The following is a 17,388-nucleotide window of genomic DNA, read 5'->3' as shown; positions in this document are numbered from 1 at the left end:
AGATCCATCTGGAAAATTTAACAAATTTTCACTGCATTATCCACCAACAAAATCTGTGTGCAAAATCGATTAAATTCACAAATGTTATGGAAGTTGTAGTAGCCAGTATTAACTTTATTAAGTCACGTTGCACTTAATCATCGCCAATTTAAGGAGTATTTGGCAGACCTATTTTCGGATTATGAAGATGTGTCTTATTATTGTGAAGTGAGGTGGTTGAGTAAAAGTAAAATGTTAAAATGATTTTCAAAATGATATCCTTTTTAATTGTTATGGAGATGAACTGAAGGCACTAATAGAGCAATTTGATACAAGGTTTGCCAACTTCAAAAAGAAAGACTCCACATTCGCTATATTTGCTCGTCCGATGGATGCTGATGTAAATAATGTGCCAGAAAACTCACAGATCGAACTTATTGAGCTTCAGGTGGAGTTAGTGCTAAAATCATAATTTAACAACATTGCTTTGACTGATTTTTATAAATTTAATTTGGTGGAAGAAAAATATACAAATTTACGTGCCTTTTCAAGAAAAATCATTTGTCTTTTCAGCAGCACATATGTGTGCTGCTGAAAAGACAAATATAGTTTTTTTCGAGGATGAAATACAATAAATCAAAATTTCGGACAAGAATAACGGACGAAAACCTCGAAAATTCTATGCAATTATCTTTAAGTAATAACGTCAATATTGATAGTCTCGTAGTTGAAGTATGAGGCCAATCTTCACATTAAATTATGTCGTTCATTATATTATAAAATTTATGTAGAGCTTTATACCAAAGCATTATATTATAAATAAATGAAATATGAAGTAGCAACTTGTTTTAATTAATTTAATATTCATTTATTTTATTTAATGATTTGGTCCGGCCCTTGACTCGGAGACAGAATGATAATTTGGCCCCCGAACTAGGAAAGGTTGCTCATGCCTGGTGTATAAGTACATTTGCTGCTGTTCTTTAATTTCTTCTAGAATTCAAGATAGTGCTGAAAATGAAGGGGACCTTTTTTTTTATAGTAATTAAACCTGCTATATTCTAACTTTGCAAAATATGCAGTTTATGCTGAAGGACAAGGTTTATTTGTCTAAATTTGTAAATAACATTTTTCTATTTATTTCTTTGGAGTTAGAGTTTAAATGTTTTGTCATCCAAGATTATTTTAAAGACATTGCAGAAAAAAGTTTGAGGTTTTTTTTTTTTAAGTATGGAAGATTGTGTGTGTAACAGTATAACAAAGCAGTTAGTTTATATAGATCATTTTTTATATGTTAGATTTTCATATATAATTTTTTATGAGGCACCTGCTTATTGTTTTTTGCAATAATAACAAAAAAAAATCTGCAAAAATTTGAAACAATTTAGAACATATTTAAGGGTCACAACACTTAGTTTTTAATATCACTCCCAATTAAATTTTAAAAATCTACTTTAGTGCCCAAAGTGAATTTAAAAATTTTTTTATTTAATTAGTAATTTTGAACATTTATTTTTTTTTTCAAATGAACATCAATTTTGGTTTTAGAGGAAATGACAAAATGAAACTTTATTCATTTTCAAACAGATGAATTCAAATTTATAAATTCTTAAATTTACTGGTTGTGCTGCTGTTATTGTAGCAGTCTTGCTTTCTTGCAGTCAGGATACTTCTTCCTGTAGCCACTTACAACCAACAAAAGAAACTGTTTCTGGTCTTAACATTGGTGTGCAGTTTGTTGTGTTTGTCCATTAGGGCCACATCTCTTTCTGTGATGTCATTGATAATTTTCACGCATTGTGAACAGTTTTTTTACTTACTGGAATGACTCATCTTCATTCCATTTAACAGTATCCTTGTTCAGGAAATCAGTGGGAAGTCCAGTGAGAGAAGAACTACAGAGAGTTTGATGTTACTAAGTTTTCCAGTTTCATAGTAACAGTTGCAGCTGGGATCAGTGTAGCTCGTTTAATTGAACTGTCTTTTGCAGACTTCTTCAAAACTTTGACAGTTTTTTGCTTTGTCTCAAAAGAAACTTTGTCATTGAAAATAGCAAAAATCATCAATTCTTCTGAAAGGTACCAGAGGTGCTCAGGAAATTTCATTATGCAGCATTTACAACTTCATTTACTTCCTTGTGCAGATAAATGGCTTTCAGGAACTGCAGGTCATTCCTGGGGATAGTTGCCACAGGTGAAGCTTGGAACCAGGCTTTAACATAGAGCCTAACAGTAAATACACAGATGATCAAGATTTCTTCTTGCTCCTTCTTCACATTTTTCTTGCTCTTTCCAAGATTTTCCCATTCTCTAAATGTACCTTTGACTTTATCAAATCCATGCCATGCTTTTTCAACTTTGTAGGTATTCTTGCCTTTTCCCAGATAGCCAAAACATTTTGGACTGTAGAATGGGCTGCTTCCCTTGTATTTGTATAATTGCCTTTTTTGTAATGAAAAAACAAAGCTATCACTTCTTTTATGGGAGTTTCGAGTGGAGCAGTGGTTGACATTTGTCCAGTAATCCATATTTCAGTTGTCTTCTGGGTAGCATTGCTGCTCACCAATGTGCTTGCCAGTTTTATAATGTAACTGAAGACTTTTAAATATTGTTCTGTTATGGTTATGTGAATATGCATAGAAAGCAGCATGAAAATTCAAGAGTGGACTTGCTAAAACATGCTCAGGTTGTGAATATGCACATTTTAGTTTATTTTGCTATTTCAATGTGCAAACTTTGGCATACTAGCACATCCCTAAACATTAAGTAAATTTGTTAAAATTTTTACTGAATTTTTTTATTTATTATATAGAACAAAATGTAAGGGTACCTCATAGAAAAAACTAAACTTCGAATATAAGGAGCACACTAACACAAGCTCTGATAATAAAATAAGATACAAAACTTCGTCCTAAGTTTGAAAGGAGCACCTAGTATAACACCAAATGTATTAGTCTGGAAATAAGAATCTGTTTAGATAAGAAGAGGAAAATTAAATTTTTAGAAGATTTCCCTTTCATCATTTCTGATATGAGAGAGAACAAAGAGTTTGGCAGAGTCAGACAAAATATTAGCAATTTGTCGCAATCTGCAATGCACACACACACACACACACACACACACACACACACACACACACTGGATGCCTCTGAATTCCACCCAGAGGGTGTAATCAAAATATTTGAATATGTCTTGACATTTTGTGTTTTCATTCAAGTTTGTTTTTTTCCACCTTTGCTATCATTATCCTTGAAAATGTCGTGGTTATTTTAAACAAAATATTGGATTAGAAAAAAAAAAAAGAAATAAATTTTCCCCCTGTTTTGTTGTAAATCCATTAAAGGTATTGTATCAATATGTATTACATATTGATACAACACATAAAGCATATATAAACATTGATACAACACACAATATATTACAGCACATAAACTTTAAAAATGCACATCTAGGTGCAGGGCCGGTCCGAGAGTATCTGATGCCCCTAGGCAAAAATATAGGTGTCTCTATACATTGTCTCTCTCTCGCTATATATTTTGTCTCTATATATACTCACACAAACATTTCTCTGAACTATGGCAAAATCTGGCGCCCCAAGGTCTTAGCTCCCTTAGGCAATTGCCTAGGTTTGCCTAATGATAAAACCGGCCCTGTCTAGGTGTAAAGACAAAACCCATGTAGAATCCCAAGTGCCTAACCCAATCAGATGCCTTAAAGTATGTTGATATCCCCCAACTTTTCCATAGCATTTGTTCAGAAGTGAGTGACATAAGTAAGAATATGCTCTGTTGATCAACTATAGCAGGATCTACACTAGCAATCAGTATAGTAGAGAGGTTTTTCAGTCACTGTGGAAGTTAACTGTTAATGGACTTCTTTGTTACCTCAGAAATAATTGAAGTGAGAACAATAGGACAGTAATTTGTTGCAAAGATTTGGCACTCATTTTAGGAATTAGTTGAGTATTGGCTAATTTCCAACTGCAAGATGGATTGTAATATGTACAAAGGCATCATTGTAAAGGAGTCATCTCTGGAGACACACCAGAACAATAAGAAAAGTGCCTCACAACCATTTATTATTATTATTATTATCCAATTGTATATGATTCTTCTATCTCTTTCATTGATTATTGTGTTTGGAATGGTCAGAAGACATTTTCTAAGATCATCAATACAAGAATTAGAAAAAACGTTAGGATTGGTGGAGATAAATGAGATAATAAAACTGAGTGCCAAAGAGGTGGAAACAGGACAAAAGTTATGCCCAGTAACTTTGGGAAGAGAACAGAAAGCATGATTGCCATTTGGACACAATACAAATTTAGGCCCTTTCAGAAATCGGTTTTGGTTGCACAGCTATATGTACAACAAAACATTTTGGCTTCCATCTTTTCAAGGTTTAGTGTAAGCAGAAAAGAATGATGGAGATTTCAGCAAATGCCAGCTGTGGTATGTCTGACATGAGACGAGAATTTAAAGTGTGATTGGGAATGAATGTTTTGATGCTTGTAATAATTATTTCAGTGATATGCCAGGCTATTTTTGGATCAGATGTGAACAGTAATCCAAGCAATGTGTAAAAATCATGAAGATCGTTCCACTTATTATTGTTATAAAGCCAGACAAAGATGAGAGTGGCTCTGTGAGTTTGCTTCATGGGAGAAGAAATCAAATCTGGATTATGGTTTGAATTGAGTTGAATAGAGATGAACAGCATCCACAGTATATTTATAAGGGTCATTCATATGGAAGAGATGAAGAGTGTTTGGAGAGTGTGCTTATGCTTATTTGATATTCTGGTAGGTCAAAGTCAGGCAGAGGTAGCCAGTACTACCCCAAATCAGCTACAATCTGACCCCAAATTGGCTACAGGAACATCGGTATCTCTTCCACTGTGCAAAAGCTTCACAAACATGGTTTATATGCTAGATGACTGGTAGTCTGCATGCCCCTATCCCCATGCTACAGGAGAGAATGTTTAAAATGGGCCAGGCCTGGCCCATTTTAATGTCACATGTCAAACTCAACATTGGAGTTTGTATTATTTAAGACATGTCCTGAATTGCTCTACAAAGTGATATCAGGTGTACTCTGATCTGGTCCCTCTAACATGAAGGGGATGCTTATGGTGGAGGTAGTATGATGGTTTGGGGAAGCATCTTTTTGGGTGGATGTACCTTATATGTGCTTCCTAGCAGAACTGTGAATGCTGCAACTTATAATGCTAATCCTCATTGAGCAAAGCTCAATGAGAACGAGCATTATCACCTTGTAGGATAAATGTCTTCCCTATTGCACCCACATACCGATGCGAGTGCAATAGGAATCCAGGACCTCATCTCTGTTAGTTGCAGCATTTGTGGTTCCACTAGGAAGCACATACAGGTTGGTGCATCCACCTAACAAGATCATCCACTATCACAGTGGTGGTGGTGGATGATCTTGGGTTGCTTGGGTGGTGGATGCACAGGTTGGTGCATCCACCACCCAAGCCATCACACTACCTCCACCATAAATGTTCCTTTCACAGATATTAATGGGATGATAATGTGTCCCTTCTTCACTCCAGATTCAAGCATTCTTGGTATTGCTTTGTAGAGCAATTTGGGAACTCAATCTGTAAACAGTATCAATCCCCATCAGTCTTGGGTAAAGTTTACGTGGAGCCTTGCCCATTTCAAAAGTTCTCACCTGTGTTGCAAATGGGGGCATACAAACTTCCAGTCACCTAGCATATGGACAACCTTTGTCAAGCCTTCTTCACACAGTGGAAGCAGATACCAATATTCCTGTATCCGATACTAAATCAAATTGTAGCTGATTCAGCTTGCAGATAATCAGAGATATTGGTTATGTCAAAAAGGAGTGCTACCCTCAATCAGCTATGATTTGATGTAGTATCGGCTACAGGAACATTGGTATCTGCTGCTTCCACTGTGTGCAGAAGCCTTCATGAAAGTGGTCCATATGCTAGGTGACTGGTAGTCAGCATGTTCCCATCCCCCACACCACAGGGATGCGGCATGGGGATTAATCAGTTATAGTTGCAGCTAGTGGCATTACCTTGTTACAATAGCTTGTCACCTGAATTCATCAGTTAAATAATGTCTTGCAGACATAACCAAGAATTGTGCTATCACAAAATGTCTTGTTCTCACTCCAGACATGAAATTTTGATTGCCAGAAGATTGCCATAAATTCACTTGGTAAACAGGAAAAAAACCTAAAAAGTATAAGAGACTATATAATAGCTAATTGGAAAACAACTAATATGATACTAGATAGCTGGGTATTTAGAAGTGCAGAAATAGAATCTGATCATTATCTCTTAAAGGAAAATTAAGAATACCCCAAGATGGTTTAAAATTAACCAAATCAGTACTAAGAGAAATCTCCAAGAATCTTTTAGAGTTCAACTCTCGGAGGATAAAATTATCAACTGCCTTTATTCGCAAAGAATAAATGGAAAACTAGAGCAAATAAAAGAAAATGATGATATAGAGATAGAATAGAATAATTGAAAAAATATATTAATAAATGCAGCAACGAATGCCTCAAAACAAAAAGTAAATGGAAGAGGAGAAAACAATAAGAAACTAGAATGACAGCATTGAAGTAATAATCAAAAGCAAGAAAGAAGCATATAAATAGTGCAAAAAAAGCATGCTGAAAAAAGAATAGAGAAACATGGAATAACTTCATAACAGAATTGGAAAGAATCTTACTGTGAAGAGACCAAATACATACAAAATTCTAAGGAATATGAATAAGGAGGTAAAAGAAAAAGTGAAACTTGAAATAATCAAAGAGAAAACCTGGGTGGACTTCTTCTCAAACTTATGGCAAGATAATAGCGAATCTAAAACTAACATAATGCTAACTATCTTCTTCTCTCTTCCATCATCTATGTGGATGATGATGAGGCCGATTGAACTCTTTCCACTTCTGTCTGTCTGTCTGTCCTGGGAGAGTCGGAACAATTCTGTCCAGTTTTTGTGTTGCTTGTTGTGATTTGGTTTTCATACTATTAACTACTAACAATACAATGGAAGAAATAACATTACAAGAAATCCAACAAGCAATACAGCAAAGCAAATCAGGAAAATCCCTGGAAAAAATGGAAGAAATATCGAACTTATAAAATATGCAGGCATCATTCATTAAATGACTTAAAATTATTTAACAATATTGTCAGCAAGGAAAGATCCCAGAAAGCTGGAATAAGGCAATAAGTGCAACTGTGAAAACTGCAAAGGAATAAATTTTCTAAATACTGGTTATAAGTTATATGCAGAAATATTCAAAACTTAAATCATGTTATTATTATTATTATTATTATTATTACATGACACACCTCCAGGGAGTCCAAAGACTCATCGAGGGAGGACACCTACTCTACAACTCAATCCACCAACTACAACTAACAGCAACTACACAAATGCCATCTACTGCCCACCTACTACCAATAGTATTTCCACAGACATCCATGGCGGGATTCGAACCCACAGCCTTTTGGCTGGAGAGCGGATACGCTAACCACTCGGCCAACCAGGCCAGCTGGACAATCCAGGATGATCGTGCATTGACCCAGCTTTTACATTAAAAATCTTAATGGAGAAACATTATGAATACAACATAGAAACACATGTGGCATTTGTAGACTACTATAAAGCCTTTGACAGAGTCTTAAGGAACAAACTGTGGACTGTACTCAAGAATCTAAACATTCCAAGGATTTGAACCCTCAGCCTTATGGCTGGAGAGCGGATACGCTAACCACTCGGCCAACCAGGCCAGCTGGACAATCCAGGATGATCGTGCATTGACCCAGCTTTTACATTAAAAATCTTAATGGAAAAACATTATGAATACAACATAGAAACACACGTGGCATTTGTAGTACTAGAAAACCTTTGACTTAAGGAACAAACTGTGGACTGTACTCAAGAATCTAAACATTCCAAATCAGCTGCATGCTGCAATAACTAACTTGTATCAGAACAACCAAACAACTGTAAGAATCAATGAAAAAGTTACAGGATGGAAATTAATAAACAGAAGGGTTTTCAATGATGCCCATTTTCACCATTCTTATTTAATATCTGTATTGATGGAATAGTAAAGAAATGGAAGAAAAATATAAAATTAGCATTTAAACTGGATTGTGGAACTATACTTAATACCCTTTTGTTTGCAGATGACCAGATAAATCATAGCAAAAAATGAAGATGAACTCCAAAGATCAATATGCACCTTAAACATAAGTGTAAAAAAAATTTGGAATGCAAATATCAACAAACAAAACAAAAATCATGGCTTTTAAAGGACCATCTCCCGTTAGAAGTAAAATCATGATTGAAAATAAAATTTTAGTACAAATTGACTGCTTCAAATACCTTGGATTTGCTGTATCATGTACAAAACAAGTTGACATTGACATCAAAATTTCAAACTTTCTAAAGAATAACAGGAATGATCAATAATATTTTCAAACCTAACCAAGTTCAAAAGCATACAAGAATATGAGTTTATAAAGTTTTGGCAAGACCTCTGCTGTACAGAAGTGAATTATGGACCATAAAACTACAGAAGAAAAAAAAAATTGAAACTAGAGAAATGAAATTTCTGCAAAGAACAGCAGGCTATACCCTCTGGGACAAAAAAGAAACACAGAAATACATAAAGAACTAAAAATAGGCTCTGTATTGGACAAAGTACACAAATAATGAAAGAAGTGGATTGAAATATTGAAAGAATGGGCAGTTCAAGACTACCCAAAAAATACTTCGATACCACCCAGTTGGAGGATATAGAAGTTAGGGTCAAACAGGAAAAAGATGGAATGAGACTGGAACAGGACACTAGTCTCAAATCCCTGAAAGGATGATGATAATGTGACTCTTGCTGGAGAGCAAATATGCTAACCACTCAGCCACCCAGGCTGTCAGTCTTAGGAATATTGAATCAGTGCATCTTTAGATCTTCATGGGATGTAGTAGAATTAAACTTGGAGCTGAGCTATATATCACTGATATAAAGAGTATTGTTAGTGACTGACTATTTCTTCCTCTACTAATCTAAAGATAGAAATTTCATCCTCTGAGAATTAAGGCAACATTGGATTCTTCTAGCATTAACATTACTCATTTAATTAATTCCTCCTCATAAAACTTTGGAAGGGAAGTGAAAGTAACAAATCATGCATAGCAGAGTCAGGAATGTTCAACAACTAGATCTCTTTTGGAAAGTTGTTTATACTTTTTCACTTTCATTTAACTTTCTGAAATTCTAAACTTTTATAGAAATAGTGAATACTAAAGATCCAACATTGTTTCAAAGCTAAGTGTGTGTAGAAACTATGAAAGTTTTGACCAGAGAGTATGAGAATATAATCACTGGCATTGGAGTTGCCTTAGCTTGCACTACTTAACACAACATAAACTGTCACCCAAGTGTCCATATATTTGCCTTTTATTAGTGCATTTGATAAAGGTTCTACTGACCTAACAACTTTTTCAAAATGGTTAAAACTTTATTTAGATTACCTGCTTTTATATGAAATGCTTCAGTATTTGCTCATAATGTTTCATAGAAAGAAGCAAATATCTATAAATCATAAAATCCCATGAGAAGAATGAAACTGAATTTATTCATCTATTGTGAGACAATTTCCTCAATCAGCATGTGACAAAAGGAACTCATGGTCATAGTATGTTAAATTTGATTATAGTGTCAAAGGTGGTTTCAGTTAAAGATGTGACTATTCTGCCTCCATTGGTCTCCATGCAGTACTCACTTGGGAAGTGTCTTAGTTTATGAATATTCAATTCACTGAACTACAGAGCAGGAAATTATGATCAGCTGAGGAGTATGCTAGATTCTGCACCATGGTATCAGTTGGATGGGAACGATATGAATAGTGCATGGGCAGTATTTAAAAAATACTTAAATGATGCAATATCAGAATGTGTCCTTGTGTAATCAAATCAAGCAAGAGATTTGTAAGAAAAGGATGATGTGGTAGGAAGAATGCCATGTGCATAAGGATGATGTTCTTTATGAAAATTATAAGTAGCAGGCCAGAAGAGTCATAACTGTTGTATGGAAAGCTAAGTTTGAGTATGAAAAGAAACTGGCTCTGCAAGCTAAAGACAACCCACAACAATTTTATCATTATGCTGCAAGTAAAAAAAAAGAATGAATATGAAAGAATAACTTCTGAATGCAAATGGTGTGAGGGTGACAGATTCAGAAGAGGTTGTTCGACAAATGAGTGCCCATTTTGCTAAAAGCCATCAAGTTGGCATATGTAACATTGTGGTCGCTGCTACCTCTTCGCTGAATGAAGAAACTCAGATGTATAAGGAGGAGGCATTAAGCTGTTTTACAATCTGAATTAAGAATTCAGCAATAGGGGCTGATGGGATATCAGCACAGATGCTAAAAGAGTGTTCTTTTGACCAGGCTATATAATTTGAGTCTCAGAGCAGGGAGGATTTCACAGGAGTGGAAAGAATGTATGGTAATCCCATTGCACAAGGGTGGTACAAAGACTTATGTATCCAATAATTGACCTATTGGTATCTCTGGAGTGGTGGTGAAGATTTTGGAAAAGTTGATTAACATTTGCGTTCAGAAATGGGTTGACAGATAATCTCTACTTTGCAATGAACAACATGGATTTACTAAGGGAAGTCATGTTTTAGCAACTTGCTCACATTCTATAATAAGGTTACCATTGAGTCAGATGGAGAAAATTGATGCACTGTAATACTTTTGGATTTTACTAAGGCTTTTTGACAGAATACATCATGGAAGACTGTTGCATAAATTGAAAAATATGGGTTTGGATTATAAAATATTAGCATGGATAAAATTCTAAAAAAATAAGCAAAATATTTTTTTAATGTTTTCTCAGTTGCTATCACACATCATATGACATTATTGACCTTGTCTATCAAGGTTTTGGAGAAAATCAGAATTCAGAAAACCCACTAGTGTAGTTAAATATTTGTGTACACCTTAGGGTTTTATTTTATTGAGAAATTTTATGTTGATTTCAGATGCAACCTTTTACTGTTTCTAATGGCACATATTAGAACTGAAAATTATCATGTAACATTAATAAACATTTAATAATATATAGACATGTCACTTAAAAAGATTACCTTCCTCTTATAGAATGATAAACTCAATAATATTAGTAGTTGACACATTAATGCCAACATTGGTAGTTAAACAGGGGTACGAGGGTGGTCTGAAAACTATAGATGGCAACACTATCGTCAAGATTTTTTTATTATTATTCTGAGTTGGTACATCTATCATAAGCATCCATGTTAATTACAAGTCATTCTATCAAGTAGTTTTATACAGCTGTCTGAAGCAAAAGTGTTGTCTGTATTCCTTGAAATGGACAAAATTGAGTATCATGTGGTTATAAAATTCTTTGTAAAAGAAGGTTTATCACCAAAAAAAATTCATTCAAAGTTCATAAAGGTTTATGGGCATTCTTCTCCTTCAGTTTTTGACAATTAAAAAATGGGCTGTCGAGTTTAAACGTTGCCATACCAGCCTCGAAGATGATCCACGTGAAGGACGTCCAAAAAGTGTAATACAACCAGAAATCATTGATCAAGTGCACAATATGGTATTGGATGACCGGCGAGTCAAAGTTAGTGAAATTGCTGAGGCTATAGGCATTTCAAAAGAACGTGCAGGATATATTTTGCATGAAGAATTGCAAATGAAAAAGCTTTGTGCAAGATGGATGCCATGCTTGCTCACAGCAGATCAAAAACGCACTCACATGAAAATCTATGAACAGTGCTTGGAACGTTTTAACAAGAATAACACTGATTTTGTGCATTGATTTATTACTATGGATAAGATTTGGATTCGCCATTACACACCAGAATCCAAACAGCAGTCAAAACAGTGGATAGAAGCCGGTTGTTCAGCGCCAAAGAAGACAAAGTCGGTTCTATCAGCAGGAAAGGTCATGGCATCGGTGTTTTGGGATGCTAAAGGCATTTTGTTTATTAATTATCTTGAAAAGGATAAAACAATAACCGGGAAATATTATTCCGATCTTTTAACCAGACTAGATGAAAATATTTGTGAGAAAAGACCCGGTTTGCAGAAGAAAAAATCATCTTTCATCAGGACAATGCACCTGCCCACAAAGGTGTTTTGGCAATGGAAAAATTAAAGGATCTGCACTATGAATTGTTGGAACATCCACCCTATTCCCCAGATTTGGCTCCCTCTGATTTCTATCTCTTCCCAAAACTAAAACTCTTTCTAGCTGGTCAGCGTTTTTTTTTCGAATCAAGAGATGTTTGCAGCTGTAGAGGGATATTTTGCCGATCTTACTGAGAACCACTACAGGGATGGGATAATTGCACTGGAGCATCTCTGGAATAAATGTATTAGTCTTAAGGGAGATTATATTGAAAACTAAAAATAATTTTGAAATTATAAATTTGTTTTTTCGTTAGTATGCTGAGAACTTTTCAGACCACCCTTGTAAACATTAACAAAAATAATATAATAAAATAAATAAATAAAAATCTTTTAAATTGACTAGGTCCACAGTTCAATACACCTGATTATGATATATCAAGCACTGTAAACAGATGACTAGTGACATATTTTCCTGACTGGTAAGCCAGTGTAAAATTTTTCAAGCTCTGGGTGATCAACCTAAACTTGATTCTGATATTCATGAATTTCTGTGTTCTGAAGTTGAGTCTAACTTCTCTGATATTGAGCACTCATCCTGGGAATTTTTTTTCTTTTAATTTTATAAAATTAGATAAGTTAGGTTAATTTAAAAGTAACATTTTTTTTTAACTTTCCAAGAAGAAAAAAGCTATTCATTTTCCTTTCTTTAATAAGAACACATTTCTGACTAATGTAGGGAACAGGCATTGGAATGTGTGCAAAGGACAAATTATTTCGTGGTTATATTGATCTGGAGATTCAGCTTCGTGAGTTTGATCACTGTCGTATTCTATATCAGAAATTTTTAGAATTTTCACCTGAGAATGCTACTATTTGGACAAAGGTAATTATATAAATATTTAAATCGGTATATTGTAAATGCTGATGTTTATTGTGTATTCCCCTCCCCAGATTGACACTTTCAGATTGATGCTCTGACTTTCAAGATTTAACCTGAATGGATAAATAGGTAAAGAAAGTACTGCAGATATTTTGAAATTTACTTTCAAATTAAAAATTTAACTGTTTTGATATAGCATCTATAGGATTAATAGATGAAAGTTTGGTGTTCATTTAGCTCATTTGAAGTGTTATAACAATTTTTTTTATGTACTTGGAATTATTCCAGATAAAGCACAAAAACAACTTCATGTTTTGTGCAGAACATGACTGGCTAATGTTTTCTGGTATATAATGGGACCGTGGATATTTTTCTTCAGATGGCTGAAATAGAATGCACTATTTGTGACCTAGGCACGTGCTTAAGTTATCTCAGTCTGGATGGATTGATGCTTAACTTGAAGTCAGGTAGTCTACAACCAAATTCTCTGCCTAGGCATTCACGTTGATGAGCCTGTTAGTAGCCCTGCATATATTCCCCAGTCAACAGGCATTAAAACATCAGAGACTTGAGGAAATCTAGGAATGAACCAATGTTTGCATATTCTTCAGAACAAAGTCCAAATATCACTTAACTCGTATCACTTAAGTGATATCCAGTGATACGAGTTTCATTATCTGGTGTAATACTACCATTTTTCTTGAAGTGGAAAAAAAAAAAAAAATGCTTGGACTCCTGTTTACTTTTTTATGTTTCTATATATATTCTCAATGTTCTTAGCAAGAATATTGAATGGTGTTTTCAGAGTTATGTTAGACATGATAGAGAGAGAGAGAAAAAAAAAAAACATTTCTTCTTTTCAAGAGTACATCTTTAAAGTGGTTATTTTGCAGATCAGCTACTAGATAGTATATTTATTGGCTGAACTCTTTGGTTCAGATTATATTTGATTTTAAGAATGCTTCCAGTAAAATAACAAGTAATCTCTACAAACTGAGGCCTCCATTTGAACTTCCTTCAAATATGAGGGACACTTGGGAGGTCCCAATTTGTAGAGGATTTGGGTGGAATTCTTCATATGCATGGCTTAGCAAAGAATCCATTAGTTCTCATTCCATGTATCTCCCAATTTTGACTTATCCACACCAGTTATGAAAAGCCAGACAAAGAGAAAGAGAAAGGACACTTGGGAGGTTCCAATTTGTAGAGGATTTGGGTGGAATTCTTCATATGCATGGCTTAGCAAAGAATCCATTAGTTCTCATTCCATGTATCTCCCAATTTTGACTTATCCACACCAGTTATGAAAAGCCAGACAAAGAGAAAGAGATTATATTCAGATAAAAGTACATTTTTGAAACCTTCCAGATCAGAAACTTGTGGCTGCTGGCACCATCTCTAGTGATGTCCATTTCCATCTCCAGTCTGCCATATTATAATTGCTTCTTCTTCAGTCACTACATGTTCTTTGACTCTTTTCTAAAATAGCATTTGTTTGCTTTGATATCTGATATTAGAGAGTGTCTAACTTAAAAGTTCCTTTGTTGGATCTTCTCTGTTGTCCATCTTTGGATTATAAGAATGACATATCAAACCTGCTGTTGGCTAGAAATCTTTTTGCTACATTCTCTCTAGTCTGTTTGTTCTTTCTTTGTTTGGATTTATTAATGACATCTAATCCTATTAATCATTCCAAACGAAATTTCCAAAATTAGTCACTCTATCATGGGATATCAGAGCAAACATTAGAATAAATGTAACTCTTAGATGAAAAGAGTTGTAGTGATTGAAGAAGAAGAAAGTTCAGTTTCCTTGACACCTGTACGTGTGTCGAGGAGTGTGCTATCATCATTGATTTCACATGGATTGTTCATGTTTACCAGAATACTAAGTAATTCTAATCTCCATGCAATACTCTGGATATCTTTCTTACCAGTGATTCTTTTAAGTAGGTATCCTGTCTAACAAGGGGATAACTACTTAGAAGGATTTCAAAGATATGGAACTAGTGACTTATGACAAGAAGCAGCTTGAAGCATTGCTTTGGCATAAGAAACTGCAATGGAAAGATGATAATATGTGTGTGTGTGTGAGTGAGATAATTAATAACATTAATAGACCATAGGAAATGGTTAAGGACTATTTGAAGGAAGCAGCATCACAGGGCATACCCAGGAAAGTCGGATCTTATGGAGGAAATAAAAAAGAGATAAATGGCTGAAAGTACATGCAAGAAGGGTGACTAGTATGAAAAAGAAAGCAAAATCAGATCAAAAGGAAATTAATTGAGTAGACCAAAGGAAATCAGAAAGAATTCTTTTGGCCATGTAGTTTTAATATTATTAAAACCTGTTTAAGCACTTTTAAGAATTCTCTCCCTGCCCTTCTCACATCCAGGATTATACCCAGTTGTACTCACAACATACCATACATAGATGAAACTGGACACAGTGGAAATCAGAAAACAGGAGCACAAATTCCATATTCATTGAATCCATTATAGGAAAGCAGGCTTTTCCATATAGAACTGTTTGAAAAGACACACAACTTTTAATGCAACTAGAATATGATTTCAAACCAAAATATGGTGTGAAAGAGATTTAAAGGGTGTACAAGACTTCCTTTAACAGCCAAATCTAAACAGATGTAATGGTCTTTAAATTTCTAAGATTTTTTCAAATGTTAATCACTTTCTCTCCAACTTACACTACTTTACCTATCCTCTTCGCTCCCTGCGGAGCATAGGGCCTTAACCATTGACTCCCATCTGCCTCTATTCAATGCTTCTTTTTTGATCTCTTTCCCAGCTGTCTTGCCTCTGTTTCTAGTTCTCTTCTCCGTGTTAACCTGGGTCTACCTCTTGCCTTGGGGATTCCATTCTAGTGCAGTTTTTGCTGTGTATTTCTTTTAGTGAGTTCATTTCTGATGCTGGTTTGACCTGCTCTCTCCAAAAGTTCTATGTTTGTTATTTTATTTGGCCAGTATATTTCTAGTATCTTCCTCAAGCATTTGTTTATGTAGACCTGTATTTTATTTATGTTTTCCTTTGTTAGTGACCATGTCTCAGCTCCGTATAGTAAAACTGGTTTAACATTAGTGTTGAAGAGTCTAATTTTGGTTTTTAATTTTATTTCTTTGGATCCCCAAATTTGCATCATACTGAATGCAAACTGTGCTTTCTGGATTCTATTTTATATGTCCTATTTGGTTCCTCCTTGTGTGCTGATCACTGATCCCAGGTAGACAAAGTTATCTACCTGTTCCAGTGTTTTCCCTAGTATTTCAAAGACTAATTCTTGTTTGGGGTTTATCTTCATTACTTTAGTCTTGTTATGATTTATTTTCAATCCACATTTATTTGCTTCCTGGTTTAAATTATCTATTTTCTTTTGGAGGTGTTGATGCTTTTGTGCCAAAAGGCTTATATCGTCTGCAAAATCCAGGTCACTGATTTTATTTGACCATCCCCATTGAATGCCAATTCTTCAGATGTTTCCCTCATCAGCCAATCAATAACAATCAGAAAGATGGTCGGGGAGAGTATACATCCTTGTCTTACTCCTGTGTTTGTTGCAAATGGTTCTGATAGTTTGCCATTATTTATTATTTGCATTTTGTATTTTTTTGTGAGTTTTCTTTGTTATATTTATGATTTTCTGAGGAATCCCCTAGTGCTTCATTAACTTCCATGTAGTCTTTCTGTCTATGCTATCAAATGCATGTTCAAAGTCGATGAATCCCCAGTATAGGCTACTCTGCCACTCTATTGACTGTTCAACAATTATTCTTAATGTTATTATCTGATCAATACAAGATCTGTTTGGCCTGAACCCAGCCTGTTCTTTCCTCAGTTTAGTTTCAATTACTTGTTTCATTCTTTTTAGCAAAATTCTAATAAATACTTTACTTACAACATTTAGAAGTGAAATCCCTCTCCAATTTTTACAAAGTGTTATATCTCCCTTTTTTGGCAGTTTCACCAGGAGTCCTGTATTCCAGTCTTCTGGCCATTCCTCATTTTCCCATATTTGATTAAATAGTGGGTGTAGCATTTCAACAGTAGTGTTTATATCTACTTTAAGTAGTTCAGCCTGTATATTGTCACTCCCAGCTGCTTTATTGTTTTTTGTTTTCTTTACTGCCTGAGTTATTTCTAGTTTAGTTATAGTTCCTGTATTTATTTTAAGTATTTCTTCTTCTGGCGTTTCTGGTATTTCTTATTCTAGGTTTTCTATTTCTGCATTTAAAATTTCTTCGAAATGTTCATAAGGGTCAAAGCTGAGAGGACACCTCCACATTTAAAGGAATGCGGAGAACCGACCAGGGCTTCTGACCTCATGTC

General features: G+C 34.7%; 1 protein-coding gene across 1 annotated transcript in view; it reads left to right on the top strand.

Annotated features, from left to right (window-relative positions):
* crn (pre-mRNA splicing factor crn) overlaps nucleotides 1–17,388 on the top strand; it is a 300,399-nt gene that overhangs the window by 189,486 nt on the left and 93,525 nt on the right. The window contains exon 11 of the mRNA XM_090398753.1: nucleotides 12,903–13,049. Within this exon, the coding sequence (XP_090254879.1) occupies nucleotides 12,903–13,049 (147 nt within the window). The remainder of the gene's footprint in view (nucleotides 1–12,902; nucleotides 13,050–17,388) is intronic.

The sequence above is a fragment of the Typopeltis vanoorti genome, chromosome 10 (genome assembly GCF_054136105.1).
Source record: "Typopeltis vanoorti isolate ZY-2024b chromosome 10, IOZ_Tvanoo_1.0, whole genome shotgun sequence".
NCBI classification, from domain to species: Eukaryota; Metazoa; Arthropoda; class Arachnida; order Uropygi; family Thelyphonidae; genus Typopeltis; species Typopeltis vanoorti.
This window is presented reverse-complemented; position numbering and strand designations above follow the sequence as displayed.